At 37.2% G+C, this 27,332-nt stretch overlaps 1 protein-coding gene across 1 annotated transcript in view; it reads left to right on the top strand.

Moving 5' to 3' along the window:
• The first annotated feature begins 462 nt into the window (after positions 1 to 462).
• The window catches only part of LOC118548820 (alpha-2-macroglobulin-like), a 40,223-nt gene continuing 13,353 nt past the window's right edge, over positions 463 to 27,332 (top strand). The window contains exons 1-22 of the mRNA XM_036112937.2: positions 463 to 627; positions 2,817 to 3,000; positions 3,831 to 3,990; positions 4,145 to 4,197; positions 6,252 to 6,272; positions 6,546 to 6,714; positions 7,339 to 7,423; positions 8,752 to 8,872; positions 9,622 to 9,736; positions 9,889 to 9,998; positions 11,968 to 12,129; positions 13,569 to 13,796; positions 14,046 to 14,109; positions 15,268 to 15,410; positions 16,023 to 16,172; positions 18,372 to 18,539; positions 19,210 to 19,318; positions 20,681 to 20,801; positions 21,917 to 22,145; positions 22,890 to 23,010; positions 23,418 to 23,539; positions 23,927 to 23,978. Of these exons, the coding sequence (XP_035968830.1) occupies positions 542 to 627; positions 2,817 to 3,000; positions 3,831 to 3,990; positions 4,145 to 4,197; positions 6,252 to 6,272; positions 6,546 to 6,714; positions 7,339 to 7,423; positions 8,752 to 8,872; positions 9,622 to 9,736; positions 9,889 to 9,998; positions 11,968 to 12,129; positions 13,569 to 13,796; positions 14,046 to 14,109; positions 15,268 to 15,410; positions 16,023 to 16,172; positions 18,372 to 18,539; positions 19,210 to 19,318; positions 20,681 to 20,801; positions 21,917 to 22,145; positions 22,890 to 23,010; positions 23,418 to 23,539; positions 23,927 to 23,978 (2,773 nt within the window). The 5' untranslated portion in view covers positions 463 to 541. The remainder of the gene's footprint in view (positions 628 to 2,816; positions 3,001 to 3,830; positions 3,991 to 4,144; positions 4,198 to 6,251; positions 6,273 to 6,545; positions 6,715 to 7,338; positions 7,424 to 8,751; positions 8,873 to 9,621; positions 9,737 to 9,888; positions 9,999 to 11,967; positions 12,130 to 13,568; positions 13,797 to 14,045; positions 14,110 to 15,267; positions 15,411 to 16,022; positions 16,173 to 18,371; positions 18,540 to 19,209; positions 19,319 to 20,680; positions 20,802 to 21,916; positions 22,146 to 22,889; positions 23,011 to 23,417; positions 23,540 to 23,926; positions 23,979 to 27,332) is intronic.

The following is a 27,332-nucleotide window of genomic DNA, read 5'->3' as shown; positions in this document are numbered from 1 at the left end:
ATAGGGAACTATTGAATTCTGAAAGTGCTTCAACATTTGAGTAGGCATATTTAATGGAGGACTTGCAGGCATGCTGACTTGACGTGAAATAGCTATTTTGAGCCTGTCCAGTGTTGCTTAAATTGTAGCTTCCCTTGCCAACTATTCAGGCAAGAGATGTGAGGAAAGCCATAAAAGGAGCAGTGGGGAAGTGGACCGAGGGAGTAAGAGAGAGAAGGGGTTGAAAAGCCGATTAGCTGCTTCACAGTAAAACCCAGAGAAAGTGAGCACTAACGGGAATGTGGATTTTATCCCTCCAGGAATTCTATTCAGCCCATCCGGAAATAACCTTGACTGTAATTAGGCCCCTGAGAGCAATGACCCTTTCAGAGAACGTTCAGAAACCTCTACTTTGTTTAGACACCATGTGTGGGTGGAACTTCCTGTTTGCACCAGGAGCAGTATAAAGCCTAGTTGCTCTGAGGAATGTTTGGGACCAGACCAGTTGCAGGGAGCAGGGTACAATACAGTCTGGTCTCCTCAGGGCCCTTTTCCCTGCAGCATGGGGAAGAACAAACTCGTTCATCCAAATCTTTTTCTCCTCCTTCTGGTCTTCCTGCCTGCAGATGCCTCAGTCTCTGGAAAACCGTGAGTTTCACAGAGAACATGAAGAATCCTTTCCTTAAAAGAGATTCCTTTGATTCTCATTTAGACGATTCATTTGTCTTTCCCACAAAACTGTCACCTTCTTATCTCTAAGGTCTCTTCCAATGATGAAATTTCATAAATCTGGTTTATTCATTCTTTACTTATTCTTAACTATTTTTCTCCAACTCTGAATCCCTGACTTTCTAAATTTTCTAGGGATATACAAAGACTTTCAAAGGGGCATTGGCAATTGATACTTTTAAAGGAAACAATTTTCAGATCCTCACATTCAGATTGATTTGCTCGAGACCATGCTATTTATCCTTTCTTACTTCTCCTTTCTTAATTGCCCATCTTCCACTTTATAAAAGAAAGACAAACCTCTCCCTCAATCAGATGTTACCATGAAGCATTGTCCTGGAGTATAAAAATCTGTAGGGTGGAATAATTTGAAATACTAATAAGGAACAATTTGAAATACTGATGCTGATGTTGAGAAAGCAAAGGATTCTAACAATGAGGGAGAAAATTCTTTTGCAGATTACGTGGTGATGATTTGTTTCAACAAAGTTGAAGGGGGATCTAAAGGAAATACCCACTGATAGATGATTAGAAATAATTCTTGATAATAGGTACTGGGTGATTTTTGGTACCTAATGCAGAAGGAGTTCCAAGAACTGGTAACAATGATATAATTGTTTTATCTGTATTTTATTTACTTTATGTAAACAATTTTTCATGGCACTCATGTCCCTACAACTAAAAATAGCAACAGAACTAATGTTAAGCCTCCTTCAATTCTTGCAATTAAAGAATATCCATCCATGGATACATAAAAACAGCTCATTTTTCCTATTAAAGATGTGTTTCAAAAATATTTTTATTTTATATCTAATATGTGTGAATATTATAATACATTTATTTTGTTTTGATAAGTTATATACTAGTAAGACTTGAAAATAATTCAATCCAGAAGAAAATGTTTAACAGCTTTATGGTCACATAAAGAATTAATGTTAAATTAAGCACCCATATATAATATTACATATATATGAGTATATGTCTATATATACACACATATATAGTTAATAAAGAAGCAAGAGTTATCCATAAAAATATTTCGAAGCATAAAAAATCATAGGATAAACTTCTATGTTGTAAGCGGCATGGTAATTCAAGTTTAAGGAGGAAAAAAGGAAAGATATTAAATTTCTGATCATACAAAAAGAACCTTTTGATGTATTTTTTAAGTTGGTCATACTGGGTATCTTATCACCATGATATTTAAGAATCCATTGAAAACTTATAGAAGACTAAGTTTTAACTTAAAATGTCATCAAAAATAATATCTTTTGCTATTATTTGTGATAAAAATATAGATGTTTACTTGAAAATATGTAAGGAATGCATAGTGTCTAAAAATGATTTTAGGAATTCCGTGAGCAAAAATGTTTGAAAACTACATAGTCAATAAAATTATATATGAGGATATTGGCAAAGTTTCTGTTCTGCTCATTGAGTTACCAGGACCCATAATTCCATCACTAGAAGGCCATTTTTGGGTGGAACCATTGTCTAGCCATGAGTTGAAAGGCAAATATTTAAAATGCAAACAGCCAGGGTTAGGTAACATGAAGATTTCATTAGTTACTTACCACAACTGAGACTTTAAACTAATGACTCACTTTCTTTGAGCCTCAGATTCCATATCTGTAAAGTAGAAGCAAGTATTTGCCATACCATTTTCACAGCGTTGTTGAATATATATAACCAATGAAAATACTGTTTATTGATTGATTTTTATAGTGCCTCTCTTGAGATTTGCTTGCTTTTTACAGCAATCCTAGTGTAAAATAGATTTACAGCATGAATAAACATCATTAGCATATATTTTATTTGAATTCAGATGCTCACATATTGTGTTCCTTAAAGTGAGGTATCCTAGCAAGTTTTAATCTATTTAAAGCTCACTTCCAGCAAAATGTTCATTGCCATGGCACTGATGGTGGAACAGGGAATAATTCTCATGCATGCCATTCAACAGCACAGATCAATGTCATGTTCATCAATATATCCTCTCTTGGTATCAAACTAATGATAGTAACAATCATTGTGATGGAAAATAGTGCTGGTGATAACAATACCTCTCCTTTTACACTCTCCTCTAACTGGACTTCCCCCATTCCCAGGCAGTACATGGTCCTGGTCCCCTCCCTGCTCCACTCTGAAACCCCTGAGAAGGGCTGCCTCCTTCTGAGCTACCTGAATGAGACAGTGACTGTAAGTGCTTCCTTGGAGTCTCTCAGGGAGAACAGGAGCCTCTTCACTGACCTGGTGGTGGAGAAGGACTTATTCCACTGTGTCTCCTTCATTGTAAGTATGCCTATTTGACTTCATATACTTGAGTCTACCGGTTAGGATCATAGGCATCTAGAATTCAGTCAAGATAAAGATTTGAGAGCCTGGCAAAGACTTCAGAAAGAAATCTAAATATAGCAACTGTGCATAGAATGTAAGAAGCAATGCATGAATTTCCAACCATGCGAGACAAATACTTATAGGCATATTAAAAATCAACTTAATGATCAAAGAAAATTTCTATTAGCCAGGAGGGGAAAAGTAGTATCCACTAGACAAAAGGAAAATGTGACTTCTTAAAATTAAAATGGAAAAAATGTTAATAAGGCAAACTAGACCAACACATGACATAAGCCTCCAGTGGTGGTCTGACAGGAGCACATCAGCCCATATTAAGAGGGAAAATTGTAGAAATTACTATAAGCAAATATCCACTATCTCTTCAGAGTTGCCCATATATAAAATGCTTACAGCCTACCGCCAATAAGATATGGTAGCTTCATTTCCCATAGCCTTAAATATGCTTCTACCATGCCCCTTTAGCACAGAACATCAACTTGGTAAAGTCCATTATATAAATGAATCAAGACTGTATTGGCTGATCTATAAGGAGATGTGAGTCTCACTTATGACCTCTTTTACTGATGTATTTTCCTCCATCTTCTGTTCTGTCTCCCCATTTGTAAAATGATGGAAGTAATTCCTGTCCGTGCCAACTTCCCCTGATGAAAATGAGGGGGTGCAGTGAAGTAAAGGGGCCAGGTCTCCAGGGAAGAGAGGAACAGAGAGTGTAGGAGGAAACTTGGAAGACTGAATGGGTTCTCGGGGTCTGTCCTATATTTCAGGTCCCAAGATCTCCGTCCAATGAGGAGATCATGTTCCTCACTATCCAAGTGAAAGGACCAACCCAAGAATTCAAGAAGCGGACCACAGTGGTGGTTAAAAACCAAGAGAGTCTGGTCTTTGTCCAGACAGACAAACCCATCTACAAACCGGAGCAGACAGGTACGAAGAGGCTCTACAGTGAGAACAACTCCTTCCTCCCCTACATTTTCCCCAGTCAAAGGCTCTATAGTCCTGGTTCTTTAACAGTTTTTTTGGCCGGCTGCTAAGCCTGATTTAAGGTTTCTGGGACTCATGGAAAATATTTCTGTTTCAGTGAAGTTTCGTGTTGTCTCGTTGGATGAAAATTTTCACCCCCTGAATGAGTTGGTGAGTCTCCAAATACTATCTAGAATCATTATTATCTGTGTAAACAATCTGGGAGCCTGGTTTTGGTGCTGGGGGAGGACCACGGTGAGGAAGAATCTGGTATCACTAGCAGTGATTTCTGGCATTACAATAGTGCAAGATCCTCATTTAAACCAGAATCCCAGGTCAAGGAAGTAGCTAATTCTTTCCATCGTGGTACTGGTACTTAGTCAGTTGTCACACAATTAAACTTACTCTTTAAAAGTTCTCCATTAGGCAAATTAGAAAGATATGTTAAATAATAGCTGTGCCTACACCATGAAATAATTTAAATTCAAATAACTTCTCAAATATTTAGAATTTTTCTAAACACACCTACCAGAACCTCTTCTATCAAGGAAGAGTGTAATCAGTGTTTGTTCTTTGAGACTAACACCTGATATTTATAAGAAATAACTCTTTCAACTTTAATGCAGACATCAAACCAGAAAGTCTTAATTTTTCTCTCCCAAATCTACTGCTCCACCACATCTTCTTATCTCACAGGCAATTCTTTTCTTCTAACTCCTAAAACAAAAGCTTATCGTGGGGCACCTGGGTAGCTCAGTTGGTTAAGCAACCGACTCTTGATTTTGGCTCAGGTCATCATCTCAGGGTCCTGGGATCGAGCCCAGTTTCGGGCTCTGTGCTCAGCGGGGAGTTGGCTTGAGGATTCTCCATCTCCCTCTGCCCCTCCTTCCACTCCCACTCTCTCCCTCTAAAATAAATAAATAAATCTTAAAAAAAAAAAAGATTATCGCATAATCCCTGTTTTCTCTTTTTCTCTCATATCTACATCCACTTTATCAGAAAATCATGTTAGCTTGAAATATATCCAGACTATTTCTATTTTCTCACAACCTGAATTGCCACAATCTCATCCTGGCCAATATCACCTCTAAACAAGGCTGTTGCAGTAACCCTGAAGCTGATCTTCTATTTTCTACTTCCATTCCTCTATCTAAAATAAACACCTCATCCGTCACTCTAGCAGTCTTACCCTGCTTCATTTTTTCTTCTCAGCATTTCACTACCTAATGTAAATCAGGTGTATACATATATATATATACACATATATATATATGTTTATCATATGTATTTTATCTTTGAGATCTATATCATTGATATAGATCTCAAATACTGAACATCAAGTAAATATCAATATCAAATTATAAATATAAAATATTAAGTATATATAAAATATGTATCTCCTAAATATATGTGTGTGTGTGTATGTGTTTCTTATATATCCATCCCTATTAGAATACAAGCTCCATGAGAGCAGATATATTGTTCTTTTGTGCTTTGCTGTGCTCCCAGCACCTAGAATGATGCACAGCACATGGTAAGCACTTAATAAATATTAGTTTTTTAAAAATGACTAACCAGGGGCGCCTGGGTGGCTCAGTCATTAAGGGACTGCCTTCAGCTCAGGTCATGATCCCAGGGTCCTGGGATCGAGCCCCGCATTGGGCTCCCTGCTCAGCGGGAAGCCTGCTTCTCCCTCTCCCACTCCCCCTGCTTGTGTTCCCTCTCTCACTGTGTCTCTCTCTGTCAAATAAATAAATAAAATCTTTAAAAAAAATAAAAATAAAAATGACTAACCATTGATAGTGGAGGAGCTATTCTTCCTCTTTATTCTTAGTACTAAGAATTCTGTGACCATTTCAATATTTGGGTCTGAGTATGGTTCTTATAGTTCTGTTAGTGTTTATTTCTTAATCTATAAAATTTCCTAACAAAGGAGTATTCCTCACTAGGATGCCCATAAGTACTTAAGTAATGTTAGTAATCTCATTCTTAATGAATGGCTGTGCACATGGATATTTGTTGCTGATGGCCTAATAAGTTCTTAATATTATTTATTAATTGCTTAAAATAGATTAATTAAAAGTTTTGTAAAATTTAACTTGGATTCTTTTTTTCTGTTTTACTACAGATAGAGTTACTCTACGTAAAGCTGTCTTGCTTATAAATCAGAATTGAGACTATTTGAGAATAATTCTACATTCCTTTATTTCTCTTTTGTCTTTCAGATTCCACTAGTATACATTCAGGTAAGCAACATGAAACATTCCATAAACTGAATTAAATAAATTTAGAGAAAATGTTCATATTTGAGAGGTTCTTACAATATACCAGGAACTTGTCATTGAGGGAGAAACCTTTGAGCTCATATCGCACTAGATGGTTCTAACTCATCTGTCCTCCCCACCCCTCACCACCACCCCATTGGTTTATTTGTGGCTAACATAGGAGTTTCCATAGATTTCTTTTATTGTCTCTAATGTTCTAAGCTCTTTTATAAGTTACAATTACTGTATCCATAGGACCCAAAAGGAAATCGCATCACACAATGGCAGAAACTCAAATTAGAGAATGGTCTCAAGCAATTGAGCTTTCCCCTCTCGTCCGAGCCCTTTCAGGGCTCCTATAAGGTGGTGGTGCGGAAGGAATCAGGTGCAATGACAGAGCATGCCTTCACCGTGGAGGAATTTGGTATGGATTATGAGAAGTCATGGAGCATTTTTCTTCATATCTAAACTTCTAGGGCCTAGAATTTGAGCTTATTTAGAGTCCTTCTACTTCCTATGTGTGAGGTTGAGCTTTGAGTGGAATCAATTATATCTAATTCCAATGAGACTATCAGTGATTTGTGAATAGAACTTCATATAGCTTGGTTAATTTTGTAATAATTTTTAATCTCAAAAAATATGTAAAACATTCTTGTTTTAGACAAGTCTTCCATAATTCATTAAGGTTACAGTGATCTGTCACAGTCCTTCAATCAGAATATCCATTTGAGGGGCGCCTGGGTGGCTCAGTCAGTTAAGCATCTGCCTTGGGCTCAGGTCATGATCCCAGGGGTCGCTGCCCAGCGAGGAGTCTGCTTATCCTTCTCCCTCTCCCTCTGTCCCTCCCCCTGTTCATGCTCTCCCTCTCTTTCAAATAATTAAATAAAATCTTAAAAAAAAAAATATCCATTGGTAGTAAGGTGGTTGTACTGAAGAGTATAGCTACATATTCAGAGCCTTAAAATATTATTAGGGAATTGTTACTGAAAATACTAATTCCCCAAAAGTTGAAAAACAATCACTGACTTCCTTTATCTCCAATGAACAGTGCTTCCCAAGTTTGAAGTGCAAATAACAATGCCAAAGATAATCACTATCCTGGAAGAAGACGTGAATGTGTCAGTATGTGGCCTGTGAGTTTATATATTTTTTAATCTTTTAAGAGAATTATTTAAAGGAGACTCATCATTTGGGATATTTTGACTTATTTCTTCAGGAGCAGTGAGAGCACGAATACCTTAAATGCATGGGATCATCCCATCTCTGGAACCTTCCTCACCTGTTGCTTTTGCATTTTTCCTTCTTATTTTCTTTCATGGTCTTACCAGTATTATTTTAACTATCATGGGGCAAGCAACTGTTCCTAGAGAAGCTATCTACGAGGATTGATTCTGAAAGTGACAAAGCTACACACACACACACACACACACACACACACACACACACACACGGGATAGTGTTGAAGGGTATACTGACTTTCCCTTCCCCAGGTTGTAGAGGAAATTCTATCATCAACAGATCATTTACTTGACCTTGCATGCCTAGTGGAAAAACAGCTTAAATGCAGAATTTGTAGAGATAGGCATATTACCAAAATCTCAGCTGAGTCATTGGTCTACCTAAGGCATGTCACCTACCTCTCAGCACCACCATTGTTACTGATGAGACTGGACATGATCTCTCAGTTTGGTCCTTCTCAACCTTGAAAATTCATGTTTCTAAAATCTATGCTCCCATCTCCAGTAGTCCAAGGGTAGCACTAGCAGAAAGAGCACAGAGGGAAGAAACCAGCCCTGCCTAAAGACCACACATGTAATGCACCATGATTCAGCTGGGTCCCTGAACTGTCTCAGAATAATCACCCCCAAGTTCCTGATCCCACATAACTGGTGAGCCAATACTCTTACAAATAAAGATACAGAGGATATTTCAGGTAGGGAAGGAAACAAATGCCCTTGAAAACACATCAACCATCAATGACATATAAGTATATATGGCACAACCCCATTTTTGTAAAAAGTAGACAAGTTAAATTCCATATAAATAGAGAGAGCTACACATCGGAAGAAGGTAATGGAAGGGAACACCATTGTACTAATGGTTTGTATTCCTAAGTAGAATTGAGAGCATTTTCTCTCTCTAATTTTCATTTTGTTGGTACTTTTTTTTTCTTTTAAGAACAGGTGTAGCTTTGGTAATAAGAAATATATCTTTTTAAAGATGAAATTAAAAATAAAAAATAAAGGGAAAAAAAGATATGATCAAAGAAGACTGTGGCACTGGAGATTTTTTAAAAAGGGTCATAACTTAGTTTACTTGCTGTCAAAACTGTGAGAGCCCAGCAGAGATTAGAGAGAAGAACAGAGGGTAAACATACTATCACTAAGGGGGGAATAGAAATAGGTAGAAAATGGGGATGTTCGATGTCTGCTTGATTCATTTGGCAATGTTCTCATGACAGATACACATATGGGAAGCCCGTCCCAGGACATATGACGATGAGAGTGTGCAGAAAGTACAGTAACCCTTCTAGCTGCTATAGTGGGGAGTCACAGGCCGTCTGTGAGAAATTCAGTCACCAGGTAGGTGAAAAACCATTCCTTCTAGGGACTAACAATGGAGACATTGTTGATAAGCAGTGAATTACAACATGGTGCTAACTCAGGAAGAGAGCAATCTATAGGAGAATTCTGTGTTAGCTACACTGATTTTTAAATATCAGCGATTTAACACAATGGGAATTATTTATTTCTTGTAATTGTCCACTGTGGGTGTTCTTGGTTCACCAATCTCCCAGAATAATGAAAGTTGAGCAATCTCCAATACTTGGCATCCAAAGCTGCCTTGGGCATCTACCTGTAAGAAGGAAGAAGAAAAGGCATTATACCTGTTACAATTTGGATGGAAAGGGTATAGGTTTTGCCTTCTTTCCAAGAGCAAGATCTTGTCACATGGCCCCTCCTAGGTGTCAGGGAGGTAGGAGACATGGTCTCCAGATGGGCAGCCCCTTCCCAGCAACACCTGTATACTATGGAAGGGGAGCTCGACTTTGGTGAAAAGTTAGCTCCCTGCTACAGTAGGATTACTCACAAATTTTTAAGGCATTTCTATCTCATTAACTCTAGGGACTATCAGATACTAAGAAATATATCTATTATAAACCAGATACTATTATGAAAATGCAATCATAATTAATCCATAGAGAATATTTATTGTGTTCTTATCATAGAAAACCCCTAGTTTATATTGTCCCCAAAAAAATCTCACTGGATTATTCGACCACTGATCTGTCCAGTATTATGTTTTTGTATTTTATTTTATCCCCTACTAGCTAAACAGCCAGGGCTGCTTCTCTCAGCAAATAAAAACCAAGATCTTCCAGATGAAGAGACAAGGGTATGAAATGAAACTTGAAGTGGAGGCCAAGATCCAAGAAGAAGGAACAGGTTTGCATACAACTTGGGTATGGGAGAAAAAACAATGAACATAGATTTAGTTCCTTTGCCAAACTATGAACTGAAAGGGAAGTAGTAGTGTAAGAAGTTCAGGGAGATCATCCTTTCAAGAAAACTTATTTTTTTCTTTTTCTTTTTTCCAGAGATAGAATTAACTGGAAAAGGATCCATTGAAATAACAAGAACCATAACCAAACTCTCATTCGTGAAAGTGGACCCATACTTTAGACAAGGGATCCCCTTCTTTGGGCAGGTGAAGTATTTTCTAAGTCACAAATCAAATTTGGTACTATCACTTAATAAGTACACCATATTCTGCTAAAACCAGATCTGGTTTATTATCTATTGACTAATGTAACCAAAAGTATAAAACCACATAAAAATAAATCTGTCCCTCTATAAATTGATATATGAAATCTACAAAATTACTCGAAAGCACCATCATAATTAGAAGTTTGTGGTTTTTTTTTTCACCTTTGGCACAATCTTTTGTGTGTGATATCACTCAATCTTTTCTTGGTTTACCAGTAGTCTCGGATTTTTATATTTCTCACAAAAATCTCAAAATTTATGGTGGCCACTTACATTATCCTGCTAACACTAACTTTGTATGGAAATGAGTGGGTAGATGGCTTTAATTTTTATTTTGAAGTATAAAAGATTCCACTGTACCTGGTGTTTCTTTCATGGATATTATATTTACATTATTTTCTCTATAATAGCAAGAATATATTTTTAAAAAAACAGTGCACATAAAGGCAAAATACTGTTATTTAAGGCTTCCAGATTTTAAAAATATAAATTTTCTCATGTATCTACAAAATATCTTGTATTGTTATTTTTTGTATTATAAGCAGACGTACAGATGGATCTTTCTGACTCCAGAGGTCTGAATGGCAGTTTTATGTCCACCAATGTGTAATTATTGTGTATCATATTCTTATAAGACAGAGAGGGACTAGACCCCACTAAGGTGGGGTGGAGTATGTTTTAGAATATTTTGATTATGTTATGACAGCAAAAGATTTGAGAAACTTTAGTCACTTCCTAAAATGAATAGCCATTTATTTTTAACTTCTCAGAGGTATATTGTACTTTTTTGATATTTCATTCCTGCTAAGTAACAACCCCATTAGTCATAAGACTCTTTCATCAAAAGAGAATCAGAATTTTGTACCTATCCTTGTCTTTGTATGTGCAGCCAATAGTTCATTGGCAAACTCAGATTTTATTAATCAATTACAAATATGGATCCAAGTCTTCCAATTGTGCTTCCTTCTCCCAAATTGTGCTTCTTTCCTTGGTAGAAGGAAGAATCATCATCTTTGCAATCTGAATCGGACTACTCATCTACTACTGAGTTCAATATTAGCAGTAATTTGACTTTAGGCCCTTATGAAACACTGTATGATTCTCCTCAACTGTGCATTTTTCACATGGGAAGTGCCTCATAATATCTGCCTACCTTTCAAAAGTTTGAAAGTCTAGATTGAGAAGCAGATGCATAAAAAACAACTAGAAAAGTACACAGGGTAATGCATTAGCAATTGTTAACTTGTGCACTTATTATACTTTAGAACACTAACCCATAGAAAGTTAAGGGTTGGTCACAAAATAAGTGTTTGGGGCTCAATTAAATTTGGCTAAAGAGTTAAAAATTTTCATTACTATCTAACACTTGTGCTCTGTGACTCTCCAAGAGTTCTATATAGTACATGGCATTTCCAAGATATCCACAGAATACTTTTTTTCAGGTCACCCCTATCATCAGCTCCATGATTCTCTATATTTTCAGACTGTTTTATTTTATTTTGTTTTATTTGGGGGGGAAGGGGCAGAGCAAGTGGGAGAGAGAGAATCCTAAGTAGGCCCCTCACCCAGTACAGAGCCCGATGCAGAGCTCAATCCCACAACCCTGAGATCAACCCGAGCTGAAATCAAGAATCAGATGCTTAACCGACTGAGCCACCCAGGCACCCCCACAATGCTTTATTTTTCGTCTTAGGGCTGATTACTACTAAATAAATATATAATATCTATGCATTTATTTAACATCTATCTCTTTTCTATGATGGCAGGAACTTTGTTTTGTTCACCGCTGTAGCCTCAATGCCTGGAACCATGTCCAACATAGAGGACATAATAAATATTTGTGATAAAATGAATGTTTGGTGACTGCTGGGTATTAACCATATAACTGATCCACAGAGTTTAATCTTCAGGTTCAGCTAGTGGATGGGAAAGGTGTCCCCATGCCAAATGAACTCGTCTTCATCACAGCAAATGAAGCTAACTATAACTCCAATGCTACCACTGATGAGCATGGCCTGGTTCAGTTCTCTATCAACACCACCAACACCATGGGTACCTCTCTCACTGTCAGGGTAAGTTTGAAAAGAAGTTACCAGTGACATGAAGGAGCCTTGGAAATAAGGTTGCAACCTAAAAGTGATGAAATTTCCAAGTTGTATTTAGTCCTATGGAAACGGAAAATAAATAAATAAATAAATAAATAAATAAACGTAACGCCCTTCAGTTTGCAGGGTGGTGGGAGTAAATGTGATATTTAGTTTCTTTTTTAACAGTTGATACGTTATTTTGAAATAAAAATAAATAAAAATTTACTTATAAAAAATGATAATATATATTAAAGTAAGCCCCCTTTACCTTGAATATTATTATTGTAAAAGTCCAGTTTAACATCACTAGCATTTACTTTCAAGTATATATACTCTATAAATTATTGTTCTTACTTTATTTTTGTCCTGCTATTCTAATTTTCTCCAAGTTTTTGTTATACCCATATAACTTGCTTTGTATAGCATAGAGTTCTCTATTCATCAATGAAGATGTAGATATACAGTAAGAGATATAGGGATACACAATAGATATTACATAATAATGATGATAAATAAACAGGATAAATAATATGTTTTATTGACTCCACTTGAAATAGATGGCATGAAAGCCCATACCTCCTAATAATTAAAAAATGAGTATTCATTCATTTATTCAATCAAGAAGTGTCTTGAATGTTTTCTATGTGCTAGGCAATGTTCTCATCCTGAAAATAAAAATATTATTTTTAAATACTCCCTCTTTTTGGTAATCATTTACCTATTATCATTAGAAAATATATTAAAATATAAATAAACTGTTCTACTGATACAAGGATTCGTTCACACCACTTGGGAGGTGAGGATGAGGGTAGAGGAAGCCTGAAAAGAACAAGGAAAAACTTGGAGAAAAGTTAAACTGCAACTCAAATAGGGCCTATGAACCTTATGAGTCCAGAACCACAAAAAGCATTAAAAATAACCAGCTTAGGACAGCCCAGGAGAGATTGACTTCAACTAATTCACCAACTCAACTCATGAACCAAAGCCATTGACAGAAAGAGTTCTCAGACCTCTATGGCTGCAATATCACATTTATTCATAATACGTATTTAAAACCCACCATAAATAGGTTTCTGAAATGTAGTTCTTCAGTTTCTGAAGAGTATTTAGTCTCTTCAAGGAGCTTTTATAGCTCCAACGTCTCTGTCTGCATAGGCAAAGTGGCCCAAAAAATGTCGAGCAAATTAAACAGAGCAAAAGATGCCTCCATGTATGCTCTTCAGAAATTTAAGTACCAATCCAAGGAGCCTCTGCAGTGTAAAGATCTGCAATACAGATAAACACTATTCTCACTTTTTACTGTGGAGCAAAAGCTTTCTAGGAACTAGTTAAGGTAGGACAGTGAACTAATGCAGTTTTGTGAGAACACTGATTCGCTATGACATCTGATCTAGAAAATAATATCATTTTTTTAAATTCATTAGGTCAAACACAAGGATCCTAATCCCTGTTATGGCTACCAGTGGCTGTCGGCAGAGCACGAAGAAGCTGATCACACCGCTAATCTTGTATTCTCCCTAAGCAAGAGTTTTGTCCACCTAGAACCTATGCCTCGTGAACTGCCCTGCAGCCAAACTCAGACAGTCCAAGCATATTATATTCTGAATGGACAGGTCCTGCAGAAGCTGAAGGAGCTCGTGTTCTATTATCTGGTGAGAAGGAAGACCACTTCATTGACTCATCCATAGACAAAAGCCCTCTGTGGGGCAAGGAATTAAGAAATTCTTCAGCCATCACTATTTTGACTTATTATCCATGTTCCTGTTGAAAGTTTGACTTCTCTTAGGGCTAAATATTGCCAGCTGGAGCTCAATAAAACAAGCATAAACATGAAGGGCAGGACATGGGGTATAAGATTTCTGTCAAGCAAATCAAATTCCTTTTCCTTTCCTTTTTTGCAGATAATGGCAAAGGGAGGCATTGTCCGAACTGGGACGCACGTGCTGCCTGTGGAACAGGGAGATAGTGAGTACTTCCACAATTCTACATTTCTGCCCCACTCCGACATATTCAGCCTTACGTTGCAGAAATATCAGAAAAAGTTTCAAATAAATAGCAGTGATTTCCATCAAACTTCAATAAATGAGAAGTTGAGAGGGGAAAGAAAGAATGGGTGTTTATTTGTCCGTTTTGCTCTTTATCAAATATTTCTTTTCTTTTCCTTCAGCATCTTCTGTTCAGATTACTTAAAATGTTGAGGTTGTTGTTTTAGAATCTATGCTTATTCCAAATTTTCAAACCATAAATATTCATGGAGCTTCTTCTCAAAATGACATTTTAGAATTGTTTCAGGAAATGGAGAGAAGGTAAAATCTTGGAATACTTCCTATATACTAGGTCTTTTGCTGAATCATTTATATCTATCATATTTCCTTTTTGAAGATAGTTCTGACTTATGGAAAGTTAAACTGGGTACTTCCACCATTGAAATGGACTCTCTCCATGAACAAATATGGAGCAATATAAACCTCTGAAGCTTTCTGCTCTTCTTACAAGAAAACTATCAGGGAGCTACTCTTTTGATGTTAGCATAACATCACAGAAGCACCATTGTAAAGTTACTTATTGAAGCTTGATGAGACTTCTAAAAAAATCTACATAGGTTTCAAAAAACAACTATCAAAGGAGCATAGTAGTCCTCTTAAGAAAAAAAATAGAATATTTGGTTGATAGAAAGTTAAAGAAGATATGAGGATAAATGCAATGTGTTAAACTTTTACTATTACATCACACAACTTCAGGTTCTATTTCCCTTCTCTAGTGTGAAGTCTAGATCAAATACTAGCCAAGTGGATGTCTCCATACCCTCAGATAGCATCAGAACTTTATAGAGATGAGCTAAAGCTGAAAATTGGTGTGAAATCATTATATGATTTATAAGTGAAGAGAACCCTTTAATAAAGTTTTTTTCCTAAAGCTAGAGTTCTTAGAGGTATAGAATTCTTAGAGGTAAACATTCATTTATTACATCTACTTTTTCTGATATCTGTTATACCAACTAATAGAAACAGTAATTCACCAGACCAGGCTCCTAAAAATGGCTCTGTGCAACAGAAAAATTTCATTTCAGCCCTGGGGTGTTGTCTAAGCCATAATTGCTTCCTCGTTCTCTCTGTGCTCCAGTGAATGGCCATTTTTCCGTGTCAGTCCCTGTGGAGTCAGACATTGCTCCCGTTGCTCGATTGCTAATCTACACCATTTTACCTGATGGGGAAGTGGTTGGGGATTCTGCAAAATACGAGGTTGAAAACTGTCTAGCCAACAAGGTGGGTTTTTTTATCATAAAATTTTCAACATTTAAAACCAAAAGTTGCTATTATTATCAATTACATTCTACATGTGAACATTGGGGCCAACGGGGTTAAATGAATTTTCCAGAGATTTTCAGCAAGGTAATGGCAGAGTCAGACTAAGAAGCCATGTCATTTGATTCCTACTCCAAAATTCTCATGCATTGTCTCTTACTATATGATACAGTTCAGAGTACCTTGCTCCCTTCTATGATGAAGTGCTGGAAAATATGTAAGCAAGTTTTTAAGGCTACCAAAGAGCCAAAAGAAAAATACAAGAGCATCTAGAACCATTTGCAGTCCAGCCGCACTTGGTAAACACCTTACCATGTGCCAAAGGTAAAAAAAATGGCATCTCAAATTTAATAATTTATAAGAATAATTAGATATCATTATAATGGCTCAACTGATTCTTGAGAATGAGTGAAGTGTACGGGACAAAAAGCCCTAAGACTCACATGGTGCCAACCACCACCAAGTCAAACAAAGTGAACATGCATTGAATATGAGGAACACTCAAGAAGTGCTTGTGAATGCACAGTTAAATCAGGACATTTGTTTTCTCAACCATTCTCCCCAATTCAACAGGTAGACTTGAGCTTCCGCCCAACACAAAGTCTCCCAGCCTCACACGCCCACCTGAGAATTTCAGCTTCTCCTCAGTCCCTCTGTGCCCTCCGTGCCGTGGACCAAAGTGTGCTGCTCATGAAGCCCGAAGCAGAGCTGTCCGCAGCCTCGGTGAGTTCCCGGCAGCCTCGGGGGTCAGGAAGGGCTACACAAGGGGCTCAGAGCAAGGAGAAATGCCTATCTCAGTAAGATCGGATCTATTAAAATTTTATTTATCTAAGAGTTTATAGCTTTGATCTCCTTCATGGGCACTTTTTTGATAAGAAATATATTAGATTTGAATACATAGATATATGTTTATTTACATAAATTTATATACATACATACACAAATATATATATATGTATTTGTGTGTGTTTTTATATATATATATATATATATCAATAAAATCATACACCATTCGAAGTCCCTGAGATCCTAGAGCTCTATGAAACTAGTAACAGGCGTTTTCAAGCTAGTTGTAATGTTTGAAAAAGTCTAACAAAAGTGGTGCATTGACCTGCACTACAACTGATATGAAATATCAAATTTCTGTTTTTATAAGAATTATATCAAACACTGTATGCCCCAAGACAAACATAATTTCTGAAGGAAGATATACATTGTCTCTGATGAATAAAAATTTGGAAAAATGAATTATATGGTAAATGACATTGATAAATGAAATCCTTTAAAATGTTGGGTGAATAGAAGAAATAGCAGAAGGGTATGGCTGGAGTAGAACAATGAGAAACAACAACACGTGCTAATAGTAATCTGCTTATATTTTCAAATTTTCAATATGAGGCCAATTGAAATAACCTTTTTTTTTTACTATCAAAATTTTACAAAGGGAAATTTATATTTTACTCCCTAAAAAAGAAAGTTTTAAGAAAAGACATTTAACATTTTGATCCTTACAAATGGAATTTAACTAAAAATACTAGAATTCTTCTAAAGGAAGTATTAAGTACATTTCAATAAGAACAAGGGGATACATGGAAAAATAATGATGTTTTATGTTTATATAACATAATTTTATAGCTCTCAGGGTTTTTTCTAAATTATAACAATGCTGGTGGATAGATAAGGCAGAATGTCCTATTAGTTTGTTAATAAAAAAGCAGAAGCTTTCAGGTAGTTAGTAGTAGACCTGGGTTAGAACACTAGCCCAGTCCTCTCCAGCCTTGATAGTATTTTACTAATGAAACACTTTGCTCCCAGTAGCATAAGCCATCCATTCAACACATATTTATTTCATGTCTGCTGTGTTCTAGATATGCCCACTGTTTGTTGAAATGCCGGGGTGGGGATCTAGTAGTGAAAAAGACAAAAAGCCATGCTCTCATGGAACTTATGTTTCCACAGATGAGATAGACAATAACACATAATATGCTTTGGAGAAAAAGCAGAGAGGGGAGATGGAGAATAGTAAGAGGGAGCTACCTTCGAGAAAGCATGTAACTTCATTACCCTGCTTACTTGCCCAAGCAGTTTTAAACTCCTTTGAACATAATACAATGCACTATCAGCATTTTTCTTCTCCTTCCCCTTCAAATGAATTTGAAAGCATCATTTCCAATATTATATGTACTGTGTGAAGATTTGTTCCCATGAATAATACCTAAGAAAATACTATCCTGGGGGCGCCTGGGTGGCTCAGTCGTTAAGCGTCTGCCTTCGGCTCAGGTCATGATCCCAGGGTCCTGGGATCGAGCCCCGCATCGGGCTCCTTGCTCAGCAGGAGGCCTGCTTCTCCCTCTCCCACTCCCCCTGCTTGTAATCCTGCTCTCGCTGTGTCTCTCTCTGTCAAATAAATAAATAAAATCTTTAAAAAAAAAAAAAGAAAATACTATCCTGTCCTATATAGAGAGTATATACTTACTCATGTGCCAGTTTAGAACATGAGACAAACACAAGAACATGAGACATTAACTTTGTTAAACACTGAGTCAGCTGCTAACCACAAGGAGAGACAAAGCTATCACTTCATTCTATCATCCTGAAATTTTATAGCACATCTGAAATACAGCAGACTCAATTTATCTCAATAAAGTTTTATTCCATTCTAACATGGAATCTAGTGTTTGCCTCTGAACTGTGTAACAAATTATTGTGGTCTTTGAGGACTCAGATGAGAATGTTTTGTTTTGTTTTCCCCCTAAAACTGTTTAAAAAAAAAAAACAGCTTCGAAATCATTCCTATAAATTACCGAAGCAACAGTGGTGCTCAAACAAAGACTGATGGTGATTATTCTTTTCTTTTCTCTTTGCGCTTAAGAAGAATAAGCCACAAACAAGTTTGTCCTTTTGTCGTTTGCATTTGTACAGGTTTATAACCTACTACCAGTGAAGGACCTCACTGGTTTCCCTGCAAGCTTGAATCAACAGGAGGAAGATGATAGAGACTGTGTCAGTCACCATAATGTCTATATCAATGGGGTCATGTATTCCCCTGTATCAAATACAAATGAAAAAGATATGTATAGCTTCCTACAGGTAAGTTCCTTATATTGTAGATGATCCATTCTAAAGATTTACAAAATATTATATATGAAAAAATTATTTATTGTAATGCCTTCATATCATAACTGAAGCTAATGGGACACAGAGAGGTCAAGTGACTTCTCCAAGGTCACTAATAGTCACAGATCTGTTACTAGCAACAGAGCCAGGGCTAAAACTTTCTGGACTAGTAATCAAGTTTTTTTTTTAACTTTTCCTGAAATTCGTTGCCTTGTGTTATTTAGAAAAATCACATATATAAAATATTACTCTTAAAAGAGTTTTAGGGGTGCCTGGGTGGCTCAGTCGTTAAGCATCTGCCTTCGGCTCAGGTCGTGATCCCAGGGTCCTGGGATCGAGCCCCGCATCGGGCTCCCTGCTCTGGGGAAGCCTGCTTCTCCCTCTCCCACTCCCCCTGCTTATGTTCCCTCTCTTTCTGTGTCTCTCTCTGTCAAATAAATAAATAAAATCTTTAAAAAAAAAAAAGAGTTTTAACAACAAAATAAAATTAACCTCCATAAGTATACCAATATCCCTTCTACAGATGTGAACATTAAAAGTTTAGTATTAAGCTAATTGGATTATTTGTGAAATTCAATGAAGTATGTGCCTATATATATTTTATAATACTTATGTACTGATTAGATGATAATCTCCTTCACAGGATATGGGCTTAAAGGTATTCACCAACGCAAAGATTCATAAAACCAAAGTATGTTCACAGCCTCAACACAATGCAGTGTACTCATCTCGAAGACTATTCGCTTCTCCAGGTAAAAAACTAATAAAAATTAATATATTGAGTCAAATAAAAGAATATTTTTAAAGATAAAATGTGATAACATGAATAAAAATGGCCTTGTGATTCAGACATATTAAGGTTCTCGCTCAAGATCACATAGCAATACAAACCCCAAAATTCTGATTGTGTCAAGCCCCCACATGCTGAAGAGAATACAAGGCAGACTGAAAAGTTTTCTGAGAGGTACAGTAATGTTGTGTGTCAACTATACTTCCATTTAAAAAAAAGAGAGAGAGGTGCAGATATGCAGAATAAAAGAAAGTATTAATTCTTATTGAGCACTCAAGAAAGTCATTCATAAGGAATCTGCCGCTAGTGAATGGAGATGTGTGAATGTATGAGGTTGAGAAGGAAAGATAATTTCCAGAGGATCAGTATAAACTGAAACAGAAATGTTCACAAGTTGGGACTACATTCTCGCCAGTTAGATAAGGAAGCTCTTTAACTTACCTGAATTATCAGCCAATATTCATGTCGAAGTCACATTCATTTGTCAATGAAATGGGCTACTTTACTGGTAAATCAGATAGTAACCAAACATTTATTTCTAGTCTGATATTTTCAAATCATGGTGGAATATAGGTTGAGTACAAACTAAAGAATTTGTCAAAGATCAAGGAAAACGTTTGTTCAGTGAAAATTAACTGGTTATATGGAATTTAAATAAATATTATTATATATTTTTTATTATTTATAAATTAAAGTTGACCATCCTTTACAGTAGAATTTATAGTAAACTTATGTATGTACAAGTATATATATGCACAAACTTTTTCAGAGAGCTGATTGTTAAATATTTACCAGAACACCATTAACAGAGAAGGTAAATAGGTGAGAGAACCTGACTGACCTTCTGGCACATGTAGAAATAAAGAACTTTTTAATCCTTGATCCCTCACTCCTATAAACTTTCTCAGAGCCACTGTCATCATGTCTGGGTATGATGTTTCTTTGATCCCACAGAGGAACACACCAAATGGAAACTGACTCCTGCCCTCCTCCCAACCCACGTCCTATCACTCTCCTCTTGAGACAAAGCGCAGTAACCACAGAGGACTACTTTTCTGATCCATAGGCCATCCCAAGTTCTTTCTGCCTCTAGGTCTCTGCTCTCTGCTTGTGATTCTCTTCCCCCAGCTCACTTAGAACTTATTCTAAGACTCCAGGATTCAGCGAAAATATCACCTCCTCAAAGAAGCTTTCCCTTAGCACCCAAGCATCCTCTCCTGGTTCTTGTCTATTCCATCACCCTGTTTCTTTCTTTTGTAGCATGTATCACAATCTCTTTATCTGTATATTTATTATTTCTGTCTCCCCCCCTCACCCACCATAGTTGTATCTGAATTGCAAAGAGGCCATGAACTTACAAAGATGGTCCACGTTTCCGAGCCTCTCACTGAGACTGTGCGGAAGTACTTCCCTGAGACGTGGATCTGGAGCTTGGTGGCGGTAGAGTAAGTAACGTTCTTTATATATAAAAGACAACAGGGGCGCCTGGGTGGCTCAGTTGGTTAAGCGTCTGCCTTCAGCTCAGGTCATGATCCCAGGGTCTCTGGATCGAGCCCCGCATCAGGCTCCCTGCTCTGCGGGGAGTCTGCTTCTCCCTCTGCTGCTCTCGTGCTCTCCCTCACTCTCTTTCCCTCTCAAATAAATAAATAAAATCTTTAAAAAAAAAAAAGCAACAATATAGACTTCTCAAGATTTTCCATTTTTAGGCAATTTTTCAATATCCAAGTATTTCTTTTAGACACATCGCTATTTTCAGGAGAGGTTTAACATAAATACTTCTGCTATAAAAGTCTCACTATTCTAATTATATCAGAGCTAAGAAATTTTGTACACATTTGATTCTAAGACTTCCAGAAAATGGGAATAAAGACTAACTATGACCAGGCACGGCATAGACTAACACATATAAGAGCTCCTTCACTGGCCAACAATCTTGAGTTAAACACAGAATCAGTCCGGCCAACTACACACCCTAGTAGTAGAATTAAAACTTAAAAAAAAAAAAAAAAAAAAGCCCGCCCTCATTGGAACAGTATTTTATTTTATTTTATTTTTTTAAAGATTTTATTTATTTATTTGAGAGCGAGATTGAGAGACAGAGAGCACGAGCGGGAAGAGGGTCAGAGGGAGAAGCAGACCCCCCGCTGAGCAGGGAGCCCGATGTGGGACTCGATCCCGGGACTCCAGGATCATGACCTGAGCCGAAGGCAGTCGCTTAACCAACTGAGCCACCCAGGCGCCCTGGAACAGTATTTTAAAGAGTAAAATTTAAGAGCAATCTCAGATTACATACTTAGTTCATAACGATATTGTCTATAATAGATAATGCTATAATTCTGTGTCTACAGGAGATTCTAATATAGACTAGAATTGAAAACAGAATTGGAAGGAAAGGACTTCTTATATTTTCCCACTTTAAGTCTTGACTATACTCTCCTATATTGATATTTCTACTGAGTGCTTTCAAGTCATGACAATAGAATTATTTATAGGGGTTCTCTCCTAGAAAGGATTTATTTAACTGCTTACTTTCTGTTCTTCACATTTCTATCTTCCCCAGCTCCTCAGGGGTGGCCGAAGTGGGAGTAACAGTCCCTGATACCATCACAGAGTGGAAGGCAGGAGCCCTCTGCCTGTCCAGTGACACTGGACTTGGTCTCTCTCTTCCCGCCTCCCTCCGAGCCTTCCAGCCCTTCTTTGTGGAGCTCACAATGCCCTACTCTGTGATCCGAGGAGAGGCCTTCACACTCAAGGCCACCGTCCTCAACTACCTTCCCAAATGCATCCGGGTAAAGACCTCTCTTACCTAAATTGAACACAAGGTGTAACTGTCAAGTAAATTAAAAATTGCATTTTTCGAAATACTGACAAACTCCTGTGTGTAAGATGTGCTCACCCACAGAGGAATACTCTCAGAGATATTCATATGTTATAGAAGTTGTGGTTGCTGATATTCCCATATACTTGCAACTTCAAACAAGCTTCTGACCCTTACCCCAACCCCATAAGGTTAGGAAGTTCATGCAGTATGAAGATTTCTGACACAGTGAACAAAAATCAGTACACTTCATTCTCATGTCTTAGATCCCCCAAGTTTTCGACTTCTACATTCCATATATTTAACTTTCAAATATCATCATATAGCATTAATTAGATTAAACCTTACTTTAAAAGTTATTTGTGAGCATCTTACCTCCGTTGAAACCATAACCATTTATAAATCTTGAATACTCTGCTTGGAGAGCCAAGGGAATGGTCGAGATCCCAGGCCAAAGAAGTAGAGCTCCCACAGGCAACATACCATCGTGAGTTTTCCTCACCTCTTGTCCCACCCCATAAAAGAGCAGATTATCCAAAAATACAAAGATTTCAATGTCAGATCCACTGTAAGGTAGTCGATCGGCATTTAGATCATCTTCAGTATTAGGCAACCTAAAATCTAACTAATCCCCCAATATACTTTATTTCAAACCATTCTCCCTTTGGTCTCCTTCTCCCTCTGATCTGTCTCTTTTTCTCATGTGTGGTTTCAGGTTAGCGTGCAGCTAGACCTGAATCCTGCATTCTTAGTCCAGGAGAAGGAACAAAAGTCTCACTGCATCTGTGGGAATGGCCGACAAACCATGTCCTGGGCAGTAACACCAAAGGCATTAGGTGAGGAACAGTGTCCTAGAGACAATTCTCTACTCAAGGATTGTATATATCAGTAGGATCCTTATATCTAGTGCTACTTCCTTCTGGCAAAGACCACGCCCCACCCCCACCCCCACACCCCCATCCTCCCCCACACCCACCCACCCCTGCCACCGCCATTGTAGGATATTTCTTCCTTTGTCTTCTATTCTAGCATGTCTAGAAGACTCCCCACTTCCTTTACCTCCATCTATCTCTGCCTTAAATTCTTAGGATCACGAGCCTCTAGTTGATGCTGCTTCCATTCCTGTTCCTGTGTTTTTATAAAACAAAAAGAGGTTACAAAGCATTAAACACTTATAAATCTTGGGGTTTGGAGGCACGGAGAAAGAAGGAGATGGTGCTCATCTGTATTGCCCCTTTCTTAGGAAATGTGAATTTCACCGTGAGTGCAGAGGCACTGGAGTCTCAAGAGCTATGTGGGACTGAGGTGGCGGTGGTCCCTGAATATGGAAAGAAAGACACCATCATTAAGTCCCTGCTGGTTGAAGTAAGTAAGCCTACCCATTTGAAGGGTCACAGTGAGCCAATAAAAACAGTGTTGAGTTGAAGGTTCCAAGTTTTAGGTGAGAAGGGCTAAATAATACATCATCACAGAATATTTCACAATATTCTCTCCTCTGTCTCTCTCTTTTTCTCCATCTCTCTATCTGTATCTCTATCTTTCTGTCTGTCTCTCTTGATATTTACATAATTTTTCCTCACTTTCTCATCTATCAACCTGTCTTCTTCATATTGCTTATACTTATAGATTCGTTTATGTAATACATTTGGAAGTCAGCTCCAATTCTTCTCTTCACCATCAAGAAATTTGTGGTTCCACTATCAACATACGTGTCCATTTTCACCTCTGCCTTTTCTTTCTTTCCACCTACAGCCTGAAGGACTAGAGAAGGAAGCAACATTCAATTCCCTGCTCTGTCCATCAGGTAAGAGTTATTCATCGTAATTAGATAGCATTGACTAAAGTTTCTGTAACATTTAATGTTCAAAGAATCTTATATCTTATTCCTACACTTTCCTACAAGGTAAGACCCAAAGAACCATCAACCCATTTGATAAATGAGGCACCTGGTTCTTACAGAAGCCATATAATTTGATCAGGAAACTGTCCTTAACCCATGCTTTCCCGAGTTTTTAATCTGTTATAGCATCTATACAAACATGCAAATGTCTTTCTGACCAGTGTATGATGTGGTTACATAGAAAGTGAGTAGAGGGGTGCCTGGGTGGCTCAGTCGTTAAGCATCTGCCTTTGGCTTGGGTCATGGTCCCAGGGTCCTGGGATTGAGCCCCGCATTGGAATCCCTGCTCCTTGGGAAGCCTGCTTCTCCCTCTCCCACTCCCCCTGCTTGTGTTCCCTCTCATGCTGTCTCTCTCTCTCTCTGTCAAATAAATAAATAAAATCTTAAAAAAGAAAGTGAGTAGAATCAAATGAATATTGCCAAAGGGAATGTTTCCTTGAATGTTTAGTAATACAACATATGGGTAGCTGAATTCAAGCCACCCCAACATTGAATTTTGCATAGCCAATAGCATTTGATAATGGGACCATGCTATGTCCTGGAAGAAAGAATTGTCTTCACCTGTACCATTATTGTCATGTCAATATCTGTTTGATGCCAATCTTGTACCTGATGCTCTATCAGTCATTTGAGAAGATACTAAAGAAACTCACAGCAGAATATATAAATTTATCTTGGTGGAGAATTTTCTAGTCTAAACAAAAACACAGAAACTTAGTACACTAAGAAATTTATCAACACAATGTGTTCTTACCTCAAACAATGTCAAATCAACATCATACATGTGTTTCTTGCCTTTCTCTGTCTACCTCCTAAGTTCTGTTTATAATGTTTATTATACTGCCAAGACTTCAAATATATAAAATGTGTTCTAAAAACATAATTGCCTGGTTGTTTAGCCTTATTTCTACATTTAAGTGAACTTGTCACCAAATCCTTTTATTATGGCGTGTCTTCCATTACTGAGTTCTTCATTTTTATTTATTTCTTATGTATCGAGGGCTAATCATCAAGTAGTTCTATTAAAATTAATTTAATTGCCCATGTAATACAAAAATACATTCTCCTTTACAAAACATAACAAAACTTCATACTAAAGGCAATCTTTTTCAATACTTTAATGATCATCCATGTATGTTTAGAAATAATATGCACATGATTTATATAAATCATGTAAGTTTCATTCTATAACTTCTATAAGTAACATTTTATAACTTTTTACTCAACAACCTGTTTTAGAAATCTAACCATGTTAAATTATAGAACTAGGTAATCCTTTTTAGTCCCTTTTAATTCCATACTATTAATATATCACAGTTCTGTTGTTTTTTAGCTATTCTTCAATTTGTTTAACTATTTGCCAGAATGAATGAATGAATGAATGAATGAATACTTATGTACAGATGCAAATATATTTAAGGTAGATACCAAAATGTGAAATTCCTAATTAAGAGGGAACATCTATATTCTTAACTTTTAATAGAACTTCAAAAAACTTTTCTTTATTACCTATGTTAATAGTCCCATTAGTTTATATTTCCTTGCATGATCACCACCATCTTTAGCCATCAAAGTTTTCAATTTTCCTGAAAAATCTATTGCTGTTGTTTCAATCTAAATTTCTATAATCACAAGTGAGGATGAGCTTTTTTTTACATATTTATGAATGCTTTCATATCCTTTGACTATTCAGGTTCTAGTGGTTTGTCTTTTTTCTGATTCATCTGTATGACACTGACTCTTTATTGAATAAGTTGCAATTATTTTTGCTTGGTAATTTGTCTTTTACCTTTGTTTATGGCATCTGTTTTCTTACAAAATTTTTTTAGGAAACGTAAGAGAGGTTTTTTTTAACACACAAATAATACATACATAATTATATTATATACTTAATTACAAAATTAAATTTAAATAAATACAGAGCTGTGTATATTAACATAATAACATAATTAATGTATACAACTTGATGAGTTTGGAAATAAGTATACACCTGTAAGACTGTCACCACAATCCATACCATAAGCCTACCCATCACCTCCAAAGGTTTCCTCCTACTCTCTTACTATATTTTTTGGGTGATAAGAACACTTATTATGAGATCTATCTTGTTAGCAAGTTTTTAAGTATACAGTATGATATTCTTAATAGTAGGCAGTTCTAGAATGCAAGCTGGTACAACCACTCTGGAAAACAACATGGAGGTTCCTCAAAAAATTAAAAATAGAGCTACCCTATGACCCAGCAATTGCACTACTAGGTATTTACCCAAAAGATACAAACAGAGTGATCCAAAGGGGCACCTGCACCCCAATGTTTATAGCAGCAATGTCCACAAAAGCCAAACTAAGGAAAGAGCCCAGATGTCCTTCGACAGATGAATGGATAAAAAAGATGTGGTATATATATAATGGAATATTACTCAGCCATCAAAAAAATGAAATTTTACCATTTGCAACTATGTGGATGGAACTAGAGGGTATTATGTTAAGCTGAATAAGTCAATCAGAGAAAGACAATAATTGTATCATTTCACTTGTATGTGGAATTTAAGAAACAAAGCAGAGGATCATAGGGGAAGGGAGGGACAAATAAAATAAGATGAAATCAGAGAGGAAGACAAACCATAAGAGGCTCTTAACTATAGGAAACAGGAGTGCCTGGGTGGCTCAGTGGGCTAAGCATCTGCCTTCAGCTCAGGTCATGGTTCCAGGGTCCCATCGGGATCCCTGCTCAGTGGGGAGTCTGCTTCTCCCTCTCCCTCTGCCCCTCTCCCCCGCTTGTGCTCTCTCTCGCTTGCTCTCTCTCTCTCTCTTTAAAGCAAATAAATAAAATCTTTAAAAAAAAATTTTGGGGGGCGCCTGGGTGGCTCAGTCGTTGAGCGTCTGGCTTCGGCTCAGGTCATGATCCCAGGGTCCTGGGATCGAGACCCGCATCGGGCTCCCTGCTCAGCAGGAAGCCTGCTTCCCCCCTCCCACTCCCCCTGCTTGTGTTCCCTCTCTCGCTGTGTCTCTCTCTGTCAAATAAATAAATAAATAAAATCTTTAAAAAAAAAAATTTTTTTGGAAACAAACTGAGGGTTCCTGGAGGGGAGGGAGGTGGGGGAGGGGGTAGGGGAGAGGGGTAACTGGGTGATGGGCATTAATGAGGGCACGTGATGTAATGAGCACTGGGTGTTATATACAACTGATTAATCACTGAACTCTCCCTCTGAAACTAATAATACATTTTATGTTAATTAATTGAATTTCAATTTAAAAA

Source organism: Halichoerus grypus, chromosome 6, assembly GCF_964656455.1.
Source record: "Halichoerus grypus chromosome 6, mHalGry1.hap1.1, whole genome shotgun sequence".
NCBI lineage: Eukaryota > Metazoa > Chordata > Mammalia > Carnivora > Phocidae > Halichoerus > Halichoerus grypus.
The sequence above is the reverse complement of the archived record's forward strand: the minus strand, read 5'-3'. Positions and strand labels throughout refer to the sequence as shown.